Source organism: Strix uralensis, chromosome 12 (genome assembly GCF_047716275.1).
Source record: "Strix uralensis isolate ZFMK-TIS-50842 chromosome 12, bStrUra1, whole genome shotgun sequence".
Taxonomy (NCBI): Eukaryota; Metazoa; Chordata; class Aves; order Strigiformes; family Strigidae; genus Strix; species Strix uralensis.
The window spans coordinates 21,308,133-21,327,323 of NC_133983.1; the positions used below are offsets into that span (position 1 = coordinate 21,308,133).

Here is a 19,191-nt window from a genome sequence, read left to right on the forward strand (position 1 = left end):
GAGAGTCTGGGGTCTTGCCCCATCATGGTCCTGGTGTCACCACCCCCACTTCTCCAGAGCTGTGAAGTTGGCACCTGGATGTCCTAGGAGAAAACTACTCTCCCGCAGAAAATTGCACGTATGTTTTTCTCTGACTGGGAATGACATTTATTCCCTCAATGCAGTTTTTACTGTCAAAGGAGGATGGTAATCTCACAGTTTACACCTCAGAGACAATTTAAGCCTAAGTGAATCCTGTAGTCATGATGCTTGGGGGAGGCTGTAGATGTCCTGGTACAAACCGGAGCATGATGCTCCCTGACAGGTGGCTATAAATCTTCAGAAAAGATGTAACTGGTTAACTTTAGTCATATGTTGAGATCCACCATGAAAGCATTCCCCTCTAGCGAATGAAAGACTGCATTGTTTCAATAAATGAGTGTCATAAATTCACACATCACGCATTTATGCCATCTCCCTGATGTAAATACTTATAAATACCGGCATTATGCTGACTGGAGCGTTTCTCAAGGAGGATTTCCCCAGCCTGGAAGTTTACAAACAGGCTCGGCAGTGTGTGTAACCTGTCTTGCCTCTGCACGCAGCGGCCTTGGCAAAACAACCTCCCTATCTGCCTGCCCGAGATGTGGCACCCACCGACGCTCCTCCCGCAACAATTTTTCAGAGGGCGGAGGAAAAGATAGAGTTGCCAGACCTCAACCTGCTCTTCGGGTGCCGGCCGTGCACACACGTAGGGCCACCTCACTCCTCTCTCAGCCACGGTCTTAAACACTGACAGGCTTCTCCTGGCAGGGTTTTATGGGCGAAGTACCCTGCGTTGCTGCTGGAAGGGTGCGCAGCCTCCCTCCGGCACCTGCGGCCGAAGGCGTGACTTGGCGGCAGGTAAAGGCTGCCTCTCCCTGCCTGTAACCATAGCCCCGTGCTTGCAGGGGAATTCGAGCCAGTGCTGCCGGCAGCGGGTGGCACCATCCCGGTGGTTCCCGGGGAGCTTCCCACCACTGTGCAGTGAAGATGGTAGAAGGAGGTTTTGCCAAACTCTTCCAGAAAAAGTCGTTTTTCCGCTTCATGCAGAAATATCAGCCCCTTGGAAGCGGCGAGCCGGAAGAGGAGGTGAGGATTGCCTATGCCTCTTGCCTGGACCTGCTGAAATAGTTTGTGTAATTGGGGTTAATTTTGTCTGCTTTGTCTGCTTTGTCCCACCGGTAACTTGATATTGCTGCCGCTGTTCTCTCCTCTCTCTGCTCTGAGCCGTTCCCTGTACAACAGGGGACGAGATTAATGATGTTTACAAGGCAGCGGGGTGAGATGGGGATACTTGTTTCTATGTGATACTCCCAGGACATACAGCTCAGGCCAAAGTCCCGGCCAGAAACATTGCTCTCTGCACTGAGGAGGTTCAAAACTAACGAAACGCGTAGGAGGGAGACTGCCGTGCGGGCCATGGGTGCTGTGTGAGGCTTTCTGGAGTGCTCACACAAAATGCAAACACTGTCTGTCTCAGCAGAGGGTAAATGAGGAGCGAGGCTAACCCTGTCCCCAGGGGTAAACCCTGCCACCGGTGCGGGTCACTGGTGGATGGGCTGTGACCCCTCGGGCTGTCCTCTGGGCTGTTCCTGCAGTCATGACTAGAGCTTTAGCTCAGACCTGCAAAGCCCGCTTCAAAATAATGCTTTCTTTTCTTGGAAAATATTGGTGTATGAACACTGATTTCCCCCTCCCTGCTTTTAGTACCTCCCCTCAGTGCAGATGGGCCAAAGAGTGGCCAGTGGTGGTTTAGGTGACACATTTGCTGTTCTTGTTTTTTCACCACAAAACCTTCAGCTCTGGGATTATCTTATTATCAGGTTTGCTCAGCACAGGGATTTCCATTGCTCAAGCCCCATTTTTTTCTCCCACATGACAGATCGGTTGGGTGCCCTCCCACATAAACCTGATTTGTGTAATTCCTTCAGCATGTGGGGTTAGCCCTTAGTCCCATCCCAACAAGAACCATCCACACACTTCAAGATATTCATGTTCTTTTCTGTGACTGCCTGACTGAGGTCTTTTCTCAGATGTCATTTCAGCTAATCCTCTGCTCTCTTCTGAGTCTTGTCTTTCCAGTATGGGGGTTGGTCAGTGCTACAGGGAGAAGAAAATAAGATATTGAACTCTTACCCTATGCACCACACAGTGCATTGTGCGATGCTGCTCTACACTACTCAAACACAGCTCAAAATACCAGAAAAGGAAGATCTTGATGAGGTTACAGAAAGTATCTGGAATCTCGCTTTGACAGGAAGCTGAGATTTCTGATTGTACATAGGCAGGAGGCCACCAGCAAATGGTCTGGCTTGTTCTTTGGCAGTACCATTTCTGTTGCATCAAAATAAATAATGATACATATTTCCTTCCAAATATAAACACTTCTTGAATTTTAGCTCTAGTCAGTGCAGAGTGTGATACATTTATAACAGGACAGGGAAATGGGGTTTTGGCCTAGGGACTAGGCAGCAAAGTGAAATGACAACAGGAACTTGATAAATCAATAATGTATTCTCAGGTTATGATTTAGGCTGGTAAATGACTCACATTTCCTCTAAGGAAGGTATTTTGCTTCTTTACTTGAAAATAGTTGCAGAGCACTTTCAGTCTTACAGATCTTATGTATTTTGGTCAAAGGGTTGTCCTGGGCCTTAAAGATGTGAGTCCAGGTGACCTGATGGGACTCAAGCCAGGATAAATACACAGATTGTGGGTTGTGAAGAAAAAGCCCGAGCGCTGGTAACTGTGAGGTGGTGGTGTTATCTGAAGAGGGTAGAACAGTTAACTTGCACATCAAAGCTAAGCACAGCCTGTGTCTAGACTCTGCTGTATACAGTTTCAACTCTTTCTCTACAGTGGCCCATTCAGAATCACCGGGAATTTTTGTGGTGCCAATTTGCAGTTTATGAGAACCGTGTGTTTCCTGCAGAAATCTGAAGAACATCCAAAGAATTTTCTTCTGACCATCCAAGTGTGTGTGTATGTGTGCATGTGCACAAGCACACATACCTCTGTGTGTATGTGTGTTAGCAAATGAGAGAAAAATCTGTGCACTGCGTGGGTTGCGTAGCCTTTTCCCTTTGACCATGTCCCAGGGTCACGCCCATAGCACCCAGTGAACCCAGTGGATTCAGTCAAGGGCAGATTTCCCGAGGGGATGCAGCCTTCTGCTCCCAATAGTTTTTAACCTGATGAGATGGGTGGGTTTTGTAACACTGTCCAGGGCAACCTATCCATGTCTGCACTGTGGGGTGACCTCCATTTCCACACATGGTGCCACTGGGAGAAGAGTTTGTCATGGTGATCTACTGCAAATCCACTGGGGACCTGCTGTGATTTTGGGACTTTTTCTCTTGTTAGCTTTAGAAAGAGCTGGCTCCTACCCAAGGCACATCTGGGTAGCAGATTTTAGTTCATTAAGATCTTCCTTAGAGTTCCTTCAGAGCTACTAGGACTTTTCCTTTGCAATTGTTCCATTTCTCCTCACCAGAACCCCTTTTGATCCTTTCCTCCATAACACCTGATCCATTCAAGATTCGGTAACCATGAGATGGACTACAGGTGTTTCCCAGCCCTGTCCTACATTCAGGGCTAAATCACTATTCCAGTTTGGGTCGAGGCTTTTTTCCATGTCAGGTTTCACACCAATGAACATTTATCTCCTGGAGAGTGTCACAGGCTCCCTATCCTTCCAGATACGCAGAACATCCTTATCAGAGTAGTTTTAATATCACACAGGTAGCTATTTTTTTATGTACCCTCAAAATAAAACCAAATAGTGCAGCTTTTCTTCCAGGGAAAAAACGGGAGACCATGGGATTGCCTCAGCACAGCAGTGACACAGACTTCACTTACACATGTGTTTTCAGTCCCTTAGAGATGTCAAGCCTAATTTCTGGCATCTGAAAAACTTCCAGCAGGCATGGAGTTAACTCCCTCCCTCCAGCTCCCACAGGTTTTTGGACTGAGGACTGCAGCACCTCCCTCCCAAGAGACCTTGTATATGAAGTTGCCTTAAACTCTTGGGTTTTGGGGTTTTTTTTGGCCTGTGTGGGAGTGGTTTGGGTGAGAGAGGAGGCTCCTCCGCTGGGATCACTGTCAGCTGTGGAGCTGCAGTGACTGGGTTTTCCTGCAGCAATGGCAGTGTCATCTTTCAGCTCAAGGGGTTTTGCTTGAAATTAAAGGGAGCTGGAAGATTTTTTTTTTTTTTAATTAAGAGGGAGAAAAAAAAAAAAAGACCAGGTTTGAGCAGGCGCAAAGGAGCAGTGGGGTGAGGGGAGTGGGATGTGCAGCTGGGGGCAATGAGCCCAGGGTTTGGGCACTGCCCGCCCAGCCTGAGTCAGCCCTCCCATACACCTGAAGCAATTTAAAATCCAAGGAATAGTTTTAAAGCAGCTTTTCTGGAAAACCCTTGGCTTTTTGAACAATCACGGTGTCTATTTTGAAGTTTATATGTGCAAGAAGGGATGCCAGAGGCTTTATTTCATGTGGAAAGTCTGCAATTCTGTGATAGCCGTGCGATGTGTGTGAGAGGAGCTGAAACCACTGCGGTGGGTGGGAATGGGCTGGGGGCTCGGATATGGAAGCCCAGCAAGGTAGCCACTCACTTGCAGGGCTGGGGTTTGCTCTGGGTTGGTTTCTGCATGCTGCCTGCACCCCTGAAATGCAGGTCCTCTGCCTGCCATGTGCACCAAAAAAAGCAAAGCAAAGGGCTTTTGAGGGAAGGGTTTGTTTTATTTCTTTTAGCAGGATGAAGAATATATAAGAGGGTTTCTGCTTAATGTTTTAAAGGGCTTCTTGTTAGACTAAATAACTCAGCCCACTTTTGACTGTATTACAGTACATTAGCTCATCCAAAATAATCTAAAATGGAGGGGAAAAGAATATGCAAAACCTCAGTAAAGGCAGAGGTGGGGGGAAATCCCGAGAACTGATCTTTTGGGCTGTTTGCCAGAGTATACAGACAGGGCTATGCACTCTGCAGAAAGCCCCATGCTTCCTTCCTTCCCGCGTGGGCTGCTTGTGCAACAATTGATGGGTTGTTTCGGGGTGAGGGATGCGGAGGCAGCAGCGTAGGTACTGACAGCACCAGGCACGCTCTGAGGTGTGCTGGGGCAGGCTGCTGCATGGCTCCCCGCCATGACCAGCAGCTCTTTACAGCCTCCAATATCTCCTAATCTTGCAAAGCAATAGATAAACTAATTTTTTTTTTTTTTTTACTTCTTTCTGCCCTGCTCTATGGAGTCGTGCACTCTTGAGCTTGAGTTATGCCTAAAGCATAAAGGTTAAAAATGTAAACGGATAATGTTGATAGGCAATATTTGTTTTACAATGTAAATAGAGTAATGCACAAAGAGAGGTTCATTTATGAAGGGATTTGCTCAGGACGCTGCCTGGTGCCTAACAGACATGGGGTGGGATGCATTTAGGGGTAAAAGGGCTCTGCACCAGCAGCATTTTGCAGAGGAGGAGTGAGATGAGGCTCCACTGATGTATTTCCAGCTTGTGCATTGCTGGGGCTGTTCAGCTGGTAGAAAAAGCTGTGCCACATTTGTCTAGGGGAAATCACTTACAGGCGTAAGCTAATCAATGCAAATTAACTCATCCCAATAAAGCTGTTCATTTCACACCAGCCCCTGGTGTAAGAGGCATAGGCCTGCCAGTGTTTCTATTGATCCATAGCCAGCACTGGCTGCGCAGGGCTCCAACACATCCCCGCCATGTGCTTTTGTCATTCATTTCCTCCACACCTTTTCAAAAGTAAATATTGGTGATAGAGCTGGGCCATGGCTTCCCCGCTGGCACTGGGGGACCGTAGGCATGTTACCCTCATGCCTGGGTCTCTTCTGGCCCTCCAGCTCCTTTAATTAAAATTTAAACTCCTTCAAGATGAGGCTGTACCTTGATACCTGCATGTGCCATTGGCAGCACAGAGGGGCCTGTAGAAACCGTGTTAATCAAATCAGCACAGTAATGAATGTAAGGTATGTGTCTATATGTGACAGCTGTGTGTTTTCTTCCTAGCAAGTCTTTCCATCTCCCTGGATGCATGGGTGGCTTTCGGTCTTGCAGCATTTGGGTGTCAACAAAGTTTCAGGGAACTGATGAATTTGCACAAGTAGGAATAAATCATCAGTTTTAAACATGGAAGGACTATTTTGTCCCTTCTAGGAATGTCTGTTAAGGGAATGTTGAAATAAGGATAATGTCCGGTGCTACTATGCCTCAAAATAGTGGAGAAATACTGCAGCTTCTTTGGGCAGAATGTGGTTACCAGCATGAGGGAAATATGGAAGCAGGAAAATCCTTGGAAATCTTGGGCAAATTCCTGGGGTTTTAGAAAGGCAGGTTGTTCCTGGGGCAAAATGGCTTCTAAATGAGTACTACACAGACCAAGAGATCACAGCAAACTCTCCTGTGATTCTGCTTGGAGCAAGTTGGTGCTGGTATCTCCTGTGTTAGCAGCTGTACTGTGGGTTAGTAAACAGAGATAAAAAGGGGGCTGCAACATATGGAAGTGGCAAAAGCCTTTTTAAGAAGCAGGGCTTAAAGATGTTCCTATCTCATCTGCTACAAGCTCTCCAGAAGCCACAAGACAGAAGCCAGCTCTGTGTACCAGCATGAGCAAACAGCCAAAGAGATTTTCTGCATTTATCTCAAGCTCTGGATTGCAAAACATTGGGTGTCCCTAGAAACCTTCTGAATATTAATAAAGGGCCAATTCTCCAGATGCCACTTCAGGCAGCCATGAAGTCCTCCAAACCCTTGCTCAGGTGTTGCTATGAGCTGGACCTGAACATTTCCCTCAGCAAACACTCCAGTGTGCTGGTAGCAGGGAGCCGGTGCCAAATTCCTCCTGCCCTGCCGAGCAAGAGCCTGCTGCGGGGCTGAGCACCACGGTCTCTCGGGATCCCTCTTGTAATGAACATTTGTGCTTTATGAATGAAGGTAAATGGAAATGGATTTTCCTGTCGCTTGGGAAGGGTGAGATTTCTACCTCTCCGTACTTACCCTGCAATAGCAGTCACACTGCCGCCGTCATGTGCCTGGCTGAGATTTCAGGGGACGCTGCTGATCTGGAAAGAGCCTTTTGGAAAAGGAGACAAGGGATCTTGAAAGGGAATAGAGGTCGGGGTGCTGGGAGCTCAGTGTAACCCTCAGGCAGCCTGGATGGAGCAGGAAGGGTTTGTCCTGCTCAGAGGTGTTTGCAGAGCCAGTGGTGAAGGAAAAGAGCCGTGGAGACGGAGAAACATTTACTTTCTCCTGCTGGCTCAGAGATTTTTCTATCTCATGTTTGCTGTTCATTTATTATGTCTTTAACAAGGGAAAATAGGTTTTTTCCTTGCTCTGAGCATTGAGCGTGCAATGGGCTGTGAGACACTGGCATGGAAAAATACTCACCTTGGGCAGGATACCTGCAAAGAGCAGAGCCTGGCATGCTTTTCTGGCCACAGTGGTGGCGTGGGTTTGTCTTTTTGGTAATCCAGCTCCTAATTCCACTTCAAGAATGTGCACCTGGCTTTGAGGCTGTAATGAGGATTAATTAGTGAATGGCATAAAGCACTGTGATTTAGGAAGTGTTTTAGCTAACTGTGAAGTCACACAGGTGGCAAGGTGAGGGAAGGGAATGGGATTAAGATGCAAAGTGATGTTGAAATGCTGTTACAAACTCTGCTCTCACCTAACGATTGCTTTATCTCGTTTGCTCAGACCCATGAGGAGTGTGAGCTGAAAATAATTGAGCAGGAGAAGGAGGTGACAGTTCTGCCCCCGAAGGACGCATGTAAATGCCATAAAGAAGACTTGGCAAAAGCTTTAAACGTAAGAGTTTTTACAGGTCTCTGTGAACCTAGCAATGCAGTCCGTGTAATGGGACTGTGAGAAAGAGACTGAGCAGCAAAACTGGTCTTTGGTTTCACATGCAAGCTCCTGGAGTGCCCAATTCCTCTGCCTTTATGTGGGACAAATCCTCATGTTGTCTGCCTTCGAGGCTCAGCATTGGGCATTTGTGCTTCACTTTGTCCCAGGGTAGGACTTCACTGAAGTGAGTGGCTCTGTGAGCTGCAGGTGAAAGAGTCCAATTGTCCAGCCTGGAAAATGAAGCGCTCGCAGAGCTCTGCCAGGGCTGGCAGAGGAGCCTTGGGCACAGGCTGCACAGCTCAGCCACCCCAGTTATCAGCAGCTCCTTGGAAAAGTGTTGTGCAAATGCATGCAGCAATTTTTCCCTGCTTTTTGTAGCAGACTTCATTTCAGAGGCAAAACTCATCACATTTATAGTCCTAGATGACTTCTCAAAGGCTTGCTTGCAGCTTGAATTGTTAGATATAAAATCACCTCGCCATCCCCACCCCAAGCAAAGAGCAAAGCTGTAGCCGTTGCCTGGTTCGGCTCATGCTGGGACCCGTTTGCCCACGTGGAGTGGGGGGATCAGCCCTGGCAGGGATGTTTGTGGTGGCAGGATGGGTTGCTCTGCCCCGGCCCCACTCGAGCTTCCCTGCAGCTGCAGAACAGAGTAGCCGGAGGGATGGAGGGACTCCGGGGCTCAGGAAGGAAACTCCAGTTACTTGGTCTGCACCGGAGTTCACCCTTGGGAAGAGAAACAATCTCATTTTATAACTCATGCTTAACCCCATCTGTGAAAAACATGGAAATTTAGAAAAGCTGAGTCCCCACAACCAGGGAAAGCTATAATGCTTAGCAATATTTTGATGTCTGACCTTGCTATTTTTTAAAATCCGGGCAAGATACATTTTATTCTTTCTCCATTTGTTCTCTTTGAATTTTGCCGGGGTATTTTTATTTTTCCTTTAAATATACAGTGAAAGCGGAAATCAATTATTTCCTTTACTACTTTAGATTTCTAATTTGTCATCTATTATATGGTTTCTCACATGTGGAAGTTTTTTTTAAAATAACTTGTGTTTACTTTATGGCTTTCTGTGATGGTTGGTGGTAAAGTTTTATAGTTTAACAAAAATAAATACCTAAACAGAAAAATAGTGGATAGATTTCTTTTTTTGGGGGGGACTGAACCATGAACATCTTGCCCAGTGTACTTATAAGTTTTTAACATAAATTTGCCTTAAGAAGTTTTCTATAACTATTCTACAATATGTAATGTTTGTTTGTGGGTTTTTTAAATTTCCCTCTAGGTTGACTTACAAACTGGACTCTCTGAGTTTTCTGTGCTACAGCGCAGATTAAAACATGGCTGGAATGAATTTTCAGTAGAGAATACAGAACCAATATGGAAGAAATATCTAGATCAGGTAAGGATTTTCTGCACAGATTCTCATTTCTTGGCAAAAACCCCTGGCTGGGTTGGCCTGAGAGTGTGTCTACACTGAAATATTCAGGGTTTCCACTTCCACAGATCCAGCCTTGGAACAGGCAGTGCCCCGGATACAGAAACTGTCTGTTTCCTCAGGAAAGCCATTGTGAGATTCAGATGGGGGGTCATTTAATTTGAAAAAAAAAATCTTAAAATAAAAAGAAATTATTTTTATCTCCACACAGCCCACAAATCAAAAGACATAGATCAGTGACCTGATTTCTGGAGCATGTTTATTCATAGAATCACAGAATTGTTTGAGTTGGAAGGGACCTTAAAAGACCATCTAGTTCCAACCCCTCTGCGCAGGCAGGGACACGTTCCACTAGCCCAGGTTGCCCAAATCCCCGTCCAACCTGGCCTTGAACCCTTCCAGGGAGGGGGCAGCCACAGCTTCTCTGGGCAACCTGTGCCAGTGTCTCACCACCCTCACACAGTAAAGAATTTCTTCTTTATATCTAATCTAAATCTCCCCTCTTTCAGTTTAACACTGTGACCCCTTGTCCTATCCCTACCCCCTGATCAAGAGTCCCTCCCCCCTTTCCTGTAGCCCCTTTAAGTCCTGGGAGGCCACTCTAAGGTCTCCCGGAGCCTTCTCTTCTCCAGCTGAACACCCCCAACTCTCTCAGCCTGTCCTCACAGGGGAGGTGCTCCAGCCCCTGATCATCTTCGTGGCCTCCTCTGGCCCCGCTCGAGCAGGTCCGTGTCCTTCTGATGTTGGTGCCCCCAGAGCTGGACACAGCACTGCAGGAGGGTCTCACGAGAGCAGAGTAGAGGGGGAGAATCCCCTCCCTCGACCTGCTGGCCACACTTCTCTTGATGCAGCCCAGGACACAGTTGGCTTTCTGGTCTGTGAGCGCACATTGCTGACTCAGAGTCAGTTTTCCATCCACTAATACCCCCAGGTCCTTATCCTCAGAGCTGTTCTTAACCTACTCATTGCCCAGCCTGTATTTGTGCTTGGGATTGACACAACCCATGTGCAGGACCTTGCACTTGACTTTGTTGAACTTCATTCCCTTTAAGGCAAGTGATAAAATCATGAAAGTTTTGAGGAAAGCCAGTAGTAGCTGAAAGCCTTTCTGATTTCAGTTACCACGATTTCAAACCAGATGCCCCAAAAAGTCAGGCAGAAGGTGGTATTTGCTATCTTGTTTTTCCCCAGCTGAGTTATCCCTGAGTTTTGCTTTTATTGACTGGTTCTCATCAGTATTTAATGCATCATTCACTTCTCTTTTAGAGCTTTTAACCAAATAAGGAGGGTGGGTTTTTTTAATTTTCAATCAGCAATTTAACTGATTTTCTTCTTGCTTAGCTGAATTATGAAGATTTTAGTTGCTTTGAAAGACTTTCATGGATTATCCTTTTTTTCCTATGTGATCAATATTCTTTAAGCACTTTGTAATCATCACTAAGTCTCTTCAAGGATTCTTTTATTCATAATAGAAAGTGAGATTGTGCTTTTTTTCTGCTCATTCTTAACAAGCTGTTTCTGCTACAGGGACACCAAACAAACTATTTAGTGCATCTCTGATCCCTCCATAACCTGTCATTCTCTCTGGAAGAGCTGCTTGCAGTCCCACACCATTCATGCCTCTGCACTTGAGCACAGTCCCTCAGCAGACACTTGACATGGCTTCTTCCAGCTGCTGTTTTTGTAAAACATCCCCTTTGGCCCAGTCTTTCTAAAGAGAAACAAAGGGGGCTTTCACCTTTGGCTTCAGCAGGGAATAAATTTAATCCTTGGCTTTCCTACCATGCATTGCCACACTCCTGTTACCCAAAACAGGCAGTCTTGTCTTTGCCTGACTTAATTCCCGTATATCAACCCCCACATTAGCTAAACAGTGCTGTAACTTTCTCAGGTAGGAGAAAGGTCCTTAAAATCTGTGCTTAAAAGTGAAAAAAGTGAGGATCTGACTCCTGCAGCCCTGGGTATAGCACAGAGTTTAGCACATTAATTAAAATTTAAAAAAAAACCCCCAACAACAACAAAAAAAACCAGAAAGAGGATTTTTGGTTTCAAATTCTAAAAAGACAATAAAGTTTTTGTTTGTACCTATTTTGCCTCCCAGGAGCTTTTAGAGTCAGCCTTACGCTGTATGCCTGCAAAGGCGTGCCTTGCCTGTGCAAACAGGGGAAAAGAGAAGAAACTCATGTCTTTTGGCATGAGCCTTTGTCCAGCTGGTCCCTGACGCCATCCATCTCCTGTATGGGGACAGGACCCAGCATCAGCCCGACCACAGGTGCTGCACCCTCCTTGTCCAGGCAGCGTGATGGTGTTGTCATGAGCAAGGAGGGTCCCTGCAGCAAAACCATCATGTCTGATGAGATCTGAGGCCAGCTCAGCTTCAGCAACTCCATGTTTCATTTTATATTGCAATTTGTTTTTATTTTTTCAGTTTAAAAATCCCCTCATTCTCTTGTTGCTGGCTTCCGCTTTAGTAAGTGTCATCACGAAAGAATATGAGGACGCTGCAAGCATCGCCATGGTAAGTGGTACCTCTCCTGCAACCCAGCCCTTCGTTCTCTGAAGCTGGTGTGCCCACACCTCTAACGCCTCTTTCTTTGCAGGCGGTGCTCATCGTGGTCACCGTGGCCTTCATCCAGGTACGTCAGACGGAGCTCGGCTCCGCGACCGAGGCTCTCGTGAGCGGGCCCTCTCGTGTAACCTGGCTTTCTTCTCCTTTCTCATTTAAAAGGAATATCGCTCGGAAAAATCTCTGGAAGAACTTAACAAGCTGGTGCCCCCTGAGTGCAACTGGTGAGGAATGCCTGCTTCAGTGGGTTTTAGCAGGGTTTGGGTTATGACGGCAGAACTGACGGCTGAAGAAAATTACTTCTGGTTGTCATGCACGTAATGAGAACCCGCTGTCCAGAGAGCTGGCACCATGCGTGGGTGCAGCTATAAGGCATGATGAAAGGGGATGAAATAACTCTGAATTTTAAAGTAGGCACCCAGAGGAATTGAATAAATGCTGAGAGACAGAAGGGTCACAGAAATGTCCTGCTCTGCACCCTGCAGAAGGGTCCCTGCAGCCTCTTTTATGTTGCTGACTCCCTGTGCAGGGAAAACCTCACTTGCGTATTTTTTTGGCTTTAGGGTAGTTTTGTCCCCGGGAAATTGGCACAAAATGGCTTATGATTGGAGGTGCATGTGGGCTAGGTTTCCTCACCCACGCCTGCCCGTGGCTGTCCGTACGTGTCGGGCACGGACACACCAGGCATTTTGGCGCAGATTGGCCACGTATGAGTGCAGTCACAGCATCGCCTGTGGAGCAGCTGTAGGGTGTATCAGATCCCGCTTCCCTGACTGCTTTGATGTTTAGTACCAGTGCTTTAGATTACAGGAAACACTTTTCCTATTTATGTCTTTGCAAATCAGCTTTGTCACGGCCAACGTAAATAAGCTGTGAGGCTCAGAGAAACCTTGCACTGCAAAAGAAGTGTGGGGTGTTCTTCTGGTCCAAAGTTCACCCAGGTTTGGATCTTACAAATGCGACTGTTCGTTCTTTATTTGTTTATGATATGACACCATAAGCATCTAACCACTTGAAAGGATGTACTTTTAATGCAATAGTGAAATGCCAGTGGTAATTCTAGCTTTAAAATGCTTCTTTTTAGGTTAAAGAATCTGGATTTCATTATTTAAAGAGTGAGTCATGGGGAAGCACACCTTGTCACTCCTATCTACTGTATAAGTACTGTTTAAGTCACTTATTGATGAAATGTAAGTCTTCCATAGCCTGCCCATCTGTTTATGAATTAAAACTGAGCCCAAGGTGAACATAATCATTTCTCCTCATTGTTATGAAGATTTTATGTTCTTATTCACATTGGAAGCTCTTTTGGTCAGGACTCTTGCTTTCTTGCCAGTCACATTCCCAGGCCTGCAGGAGGAATAAAAACCTCACAGCCTGCTTTCCTTTCTTCTTTTTCCATTTGTCTCGTGTAGCCTAAGGGAAGGAAAACTGCAGCATCTTCTAGCGCGAGAGCTTGTGCCTGGAGATATCATATATCTGTCTGTTGGTGACAGGGTTCCTGCAGACCTCAGGCTGATAGAGGTAAATACAGCTATAAATATGAGAGCCTGTTTGGAAATTTCTTGTCTTAACAGTGCCAGAAATATATCTTTTTAATTAGGTTACCGATCTGCTGGTGGACGAATCCAGTTTTACTGGAGAAGCTGAGCCTTGCAACAAGACTGACAGTGTATTACTGGAAGCCGGGGACATAACGACGCTGAGCAATGTTGTTTTCATGGGGACCCTGGTGCGGTATGGGAAGGGAAAAGTGAGTCCTCTCATCTTTGGTCTTTTCCTTGACATTGGTTACAGAATCTCTAGACTTTTTAATCTCTGTCTCTCTTTTTTCTTTTTCTTTCAGGGTGTAGTTATTGGGACAGGTGAAAATTCACAGTTTGGAGAGGTGTTCAAAATGATGCAAGCTGAAGAGGTAAAGCAGTCTATGTCTGTGGAAATGGTGGATGTCCTGGGTGAAAGTTTGTGAGCAGGAGTGGTCCCAAGAGCTAATGCACTGGGTTCATTTCTGTTTCTGCTACAACATATTTGTGTGACTGAGGGATGCCAAAGTGTTATATCCAAAAAAGAAGGCTATAAACAGGATTTAGGCTTCTAAATCCAGACTTGTGATATTTAGCTTATATCTAACCTTGTAGTCACCTAAACCTCATGGTTTCTTCTTTTTTTATTTCACACACACACCTTCGACTAGGTCTATAAATTTTTTGCTTCTACACATGCAAAAATTTCATGGGCCAGATCTCTGAACTAACACAGATGAGGCTCTGTAAACCAGTTAACTCTTGATCCATTAATGCAAGAAATCACAGGAGAGCAGAAGCAGCCACTATGTGAGATGTTGTGATGCATCTGCAGTGCTAATGCAGGTCTGTGATGCTCTGCAGTGCTTAAAAGTGCTGCTGCAGAATAGGAGCTCAAGTCTGGTACCTTCCTTGGCCTGAAACTCAGACTTCCCAAACCCTACCACCTCCCAGGGTCCATCCTATGTGTCAGCTCGGGGTTGCTCTGAGCTGGTTCAGTGGAGGAGAAGGGTCTGCTCAGGTCTGCCAGGTCACAGACAATGACCCTGGTCTGGATTAGAGAGCAGAGACCATGAAGGATGGAGGTTCAGGCTTTTTATCCCTGTCCCAGAGGCTCTGCATACACATTATCCAGTCCTGGAGTCAATCACTAAGGTTCTTTCCAGATTTAGCCCTTGGTCTGTCCCTACCTTGGCTCCCCAGCTGTAAGCAAATGTAATTCATCTCTTCCCCCACTATTTTGCCTGTCTTGAGTGCATTGAGGCAGAGACTCTTTCCCTGCAGGACAGTCTGTGCCCAGCAGACCCCACTGAGGGTTTGGGGTGGGTAAGCACTAGGGTAGAGCAGGCAGCTGTAGGGACCACTGCAGGCTGTGTGAGTCAGTCATTCTGGGCTGACCATCATCTCATCTCATACAACAAGCAAAGAAAACCAGCTATTCTCTAATGTTTCCAGACTCCCAAAACACCTCTCCAGAAAAGCATGGACAGACTGGGGAAGCAACTCACTCTTTTCTCCTTTGGCATAATTGGTGAGTTGGACGCAATGCCTATACTTGCATGGTCAGCTGCGAAAGCCCTCTGTGCTCCAGGGCCACTTTTTCCAAAAGTACTTGTTGATGTGGCTTACCTGGACTTTGGGGATTCAAGCAGAGACATCTCTGAATGAGAGACCTGGGGGCCTCATTGCATACTCAGTTCTCCAGCAACAGCTAAAGCAGGTTAGAGGTTTATTAATTTCTTGAAGTTTTTTAATCAGATGGTTTTCTCCCACCAGGTTTAATAATGCTCATTGGCTGGTTACAAGGGAAGCATCTCCTCAGCATGTTCACAATTGGAGTTAGGTGAGGACTGGAGAGCACCTTTCTCTTTGATTTCTAATGAAACCTGTCACAGGGAATTCCCTGTTCAAAACAACGGACATTTCACAAAAGAGAGCTTAAGTAAGACCCTTCATAAATATCTACTGATCTTGTACTGGTGAAATTAATATGAGCTTTACAACAGAGTTTAGGTAAAAAAAAAAAAAAATTTGAGGGTTTATTTAATTTTGCAAATTGGTATTTTGAAAGTCTTCCCTGGCATTTCTACCTCATCCTGCTGTGAATGTCCTTTCCTATCTGTACTATGAATTTAGTGGGAGTGTAGCAACAGCAAATATTAATCTTTGTTGTTCTTACTGGATTTACGTCTAAAGATAGGAATGCACAGTTTATGTGACATAAAAAGTATGCACAGCCTCTTAATCAAACATCATAAAGCATGTATTTTCAGTAGTACCCATAAAGTCTGTTGTTTGGTGTTGTCATGGCTCTAAAATCAATCCTTTAAAAAAAGAAAAAAGTTTTCTATGGACCTAAGAATAAAACCACAGTTGAGGAGATAAAAGAGAAGCCAAGGTGGCTCAGTGCCCACCTTCCTGTCTCCTGGGGGGATGTGGTGGCAAAGAAAAGTGGTTAAGCCTGAGTTTTGGAGAGCAGCCCATGGTTTCAATAGTCCTCCTTGATTACTTTTTGTACATACCTAGAAGTGTTCAGAGTTACCCAAGGAATAACTAAGGGACAGATACAGACTGTGTCTGGATTTTTCTAGCACATCAAGTGTTTCAGATTTTGCTGTTGCTTCATGTATGCAGCATGGGGACATCTGGGGAGCTGATTCTGTCCCACCATAGTTTGTACCCACATGTAAGAGAAGAGATGAGGGGCTGCGTGTGGCCAGGAGCCAGTAGCTAACATGTGAGTTGTGATGCCAAGGAATATTCAACTTCCATCCTCAGAAAGTTAAATATATGAAATTAAATCTAACCCCTAAATCCCTGCTTAGCCAGAAATTAATGCTCTTTGGCAATGTAAAGAAGAAAAGTAATAGTTCTGTCTAAATCATCCAGAGAAAGGTTGAAGGGTTGGATAAATATCCTGCTTTTGTATTTACAGTGTACGAGGAGTCCCAGTGTTTAACACTAAACTCTCTAATTCAGATACGCACATATAAGCAGGAAAACTCACCCCATGGAAATCCCTTTGACACGTTTTGGTCAGTACCTGTAGTTTGGCCCCTGTGTTGAAGCTGTTGTGTCTCTGCTGTCCCCAGCCTGGCGGTGGCTGCCATCCCAGAGGGCCTTCCCATCGTGGTCACCGTCACGCTGGTGCTGGGCGTTCTCCGGATGGCCAAGAAAAGGGTGATTGTGAAGAAGCTGCCCATAGTAGAAACCTTAGGTAAGGCCGAAAAGGGGTCACACAGCTTGGTCATCAGCCAGGCTTCAAAATCTGAACCGAATAGCAATGGGCTGGCCAAGTAAGCCTTGGTCTGATTAGAGAAAAAAAGTAAAAATGGAATATGCTTACTGCACTAGAGCAACCCACTCAGACTTCAGTACTTTTTCTACCCTGTGTTTCTCACCCTTTTCCCTTATTTTAGTGATAATAACACAGACAGGTGCTAGGAATGGTGCAACCCAAGCCATGGCATTGACCCATGGGGAGCAGAGCCCCTCTGCAGGCATGCATGTCCTGCTGGGGTTGAAAGACTTCGTTTCCAATTCCTCCCCACTCTGTGGAATCATCCTGCAGGTCCATCCTGTCCACTTCTTCAGTGGCTGGCTAAAAAACTTTGCAGCCCCTTAAGCAGAGCCTGGTGGCATAAATAAAACCACTTATCCTTCTGCAGCCTGTGTGGCCATCTGCCTGATATCCAAAGAGTCATGGAAAACAGGGACAGAGCAGACCCTGAGAAGGCTTCCAGCCCATCCTCACAACTGCAGGGTGGAATGATCTGTAATGAAATTATTCTTCCACCTCCCCTTACCTTCAAATTGGCCCTTATTCCCAGGTCACTGTATTCCAGGTTTTTCTACTCTGACCTTGGTCAGTGTGGCAGTTATAAGAAGGAGAAGATATGTTGTATATTTAGTACCACTCATTAAAAAGTACACTAAATGCCAAGCCTGGCCCATGCAGTCACAAATATCTACTCCACAACCGGATCCTTCAGCTAAAATCTGTCTTCCCTGGAAATGGTGCTATTGTTCGAATTGCCCTTGTTTGTTCTGCAGTTAAGGAATCTTATCACCCTTCTTTTATTGTATCTACCCTGACCCAGGACATCTGAAACAGCCTTATCTCATGAAGAATGTCATTCTGGTAGGGCTGCACCCAAATAGGTGTAACTGCCAGATGCCCGGGTACACTGCAAGATAGTCGAAGCACAGCGAAAACTGTACTCTCCCACACATTAATTGTGCCGTGTCTGTTAACTTCTGAAAAAATAACCCTTCTTCTTTATCTGATTCTTTAATAGTAACTAAAAATGAAATATTGGAGGTGATAGCTTTGGTCTGTGCTAATCCTTCAAAACTGCAGTTACTTTAATTGCAGCCCAATCTGCTTTATTCTCTCCAAGCATTTACCTGATGGTCATCGTGCTCCTGGGGTCTGTGCCTAAGCAGTGTGATCATCTCCAGAGCCAGGGAAGATAGTCAGACTTAGAAGGGAGCTGGACTCTGATTCTTTTTTTGCATTAAATTCATTTTTCCCCTTCTTGGGAGTGGAAACTAGCCTGAATGTGGTGACTCTGCTAATTCACTCCTTTGCTGTATTGTGGTGTAAATGGGCCCTGGAAGAAATGTGCTTTACTGAAGCAGGATTGTCACAAAGCAGAGCACGAGTGGGGCAGCTTCTGCTCCTACCTGTAGATTTTAAAGTATTTTTCGGTAACAGTCTTTAACACATCTACCCTCACAGTCCCTTGGTGAGGCAGGGAAGGGCTGTTATTCCTGATTTAGATAAGCAAGGGTTAAATGGCCCATCTGAGGAAGCATGTGGCAGAGTGGGAATTTGATATGTCTTTTCAGAATAGAACAGCTGTTTTGCTGTGTGATATTGCAGCTCGGCAGCATTGATCGACTCCCTGGAGATCAGTGCCTTCTCTGCCCACCATATGATGCTCAAGACAACATAGCCCTCTTCAGATGTCTCCTACCACATCTCATATCCAAATTACGTGCATCATACCCTGATGTGTGCTCAGATCCTTTCAACACCCTATTAGGAAACTCATCCATTTCTTGGTATTTTCTCCCTTTTCTCACTGGTGCAGTTTGAGTAACATTGGGAAAACATGTTCTCCCTCTTCTGGAGCCCTGAATCTTGCTGTTCAGTTGCATTATTTATTAGTTCTGATTAAAAACTTTCCTGCATCAGGTTGCTGCAATGTCATCTGCTCAGATAAGACAGGCACTCTGACAGCCAACGAGATGACAGTGACTCGGCTTGTGACCTCGGATGGGTTCCAGGCAGAGGTATGGCTGAGGTGTAATACGGACTTTCCTGTTCAAGTTCAGTGGGGCTGATTTGCTTTTAGTTCAATTAGGCCCAAATGAGGGATGTTGAATCGGTCCCAGAACAAGCAGTTTCTTGCACATTACCAATTCCATTAAAGAGAAGGGACTTTTGCAATGCTGGAGACAGTCAGAGGTGGGGCTGAGTGTACAAAAGCTGCTCAGATACAATAAACAAAGATGTTCATTGACATGATCTGCAGTTCTCTGCAATTGTAAATATTGAAACCTGCCACTGGCCCTTGTGGGTCCATCTTCTGTAGAAATATTTATTATATGAGTGACTTGATCCTTCTGCTTTGTTCATTTACCTGTGTGCAAAGTGGGTGAAAAATGTAGGCATGCAAAATGTAAGGCAGTGGAGAGATAGGCCAGTCATCAGTAGGGCAGGGCTTGAACAAAACCAGTGAACCCACTGCTACCAAAGGGCTGCAAG

At 45.7% G+C, this 19,191-nt stretch overlaps 1 protein-coding gene across 2 annotated transcripts in view; it reads left to right on the forward strand.

Moving 5' to 3' along the window:
* The first annotated feature begins 900 nt into the window (after window positions 1-900).
* Window positions 901-19,191, forward strand: part of ATP2C2 (ATPase secretory pathway Ca2+ transporting 2) — a 28,984-nt gene continuing 10,693 nt past the window's right edge. Inside the window, exons 1-13 of one of the 2 annotated variants that reach the window (XM_074881329.1) lie at window positions 901-1,110; window positions 7,735-7,845; window positions 9,177-9,293; window positions 11,758-11,847; window positions 11,930-11,965; window positions 12,058-12,119; window positions 13,311-13,419; window positions 13,499-13,648; window positions 13,742-13,810; window positions 14,874-14,949; window positions 15,195-15,261; window positions 16,511-16,635; window positions 18,619-18,716. In XM_074881329.1, the coding sequence (XP_074737430.1) occupies window positions 1,012-1,110; window positions 7,735-7,845; window positions 9,177-9,293; window positions 11,758-11,847; window positions 11,930-11,965; window positions 12,058-12,119; window positions 13,311-13,419; window positions 13,499-13,648; window positions 13,742-13,810; window positions 14,874-14,949; window positions 15,195-15,261; window positions 16,511-16,635; window positions 18,619-18,716 (1,209 nt within the window). In that variant the 5' untranslated portion in view covers window positions 901-1,011. Of the gene's footprint in view, window positions 1,111-6,855; window positions 6,973-7,734; window positions 7,846-9,176; window positions 9,294-11,757; window positions 11,848-11,929; window positions 11,966-12,057; window positions 12,120-13,310; window positions 13,420-13,498; window positions 13,649-13,741; window positions 13,811-14,873; window positions 14,950-15,194; window positions 15,262-16,510; window positions 16,636-18,618; window positions 18,717-19,191 lie in introns of those variants that run through there. The other variant, XM_074881330.1, reaches the window with a different exon arrangement.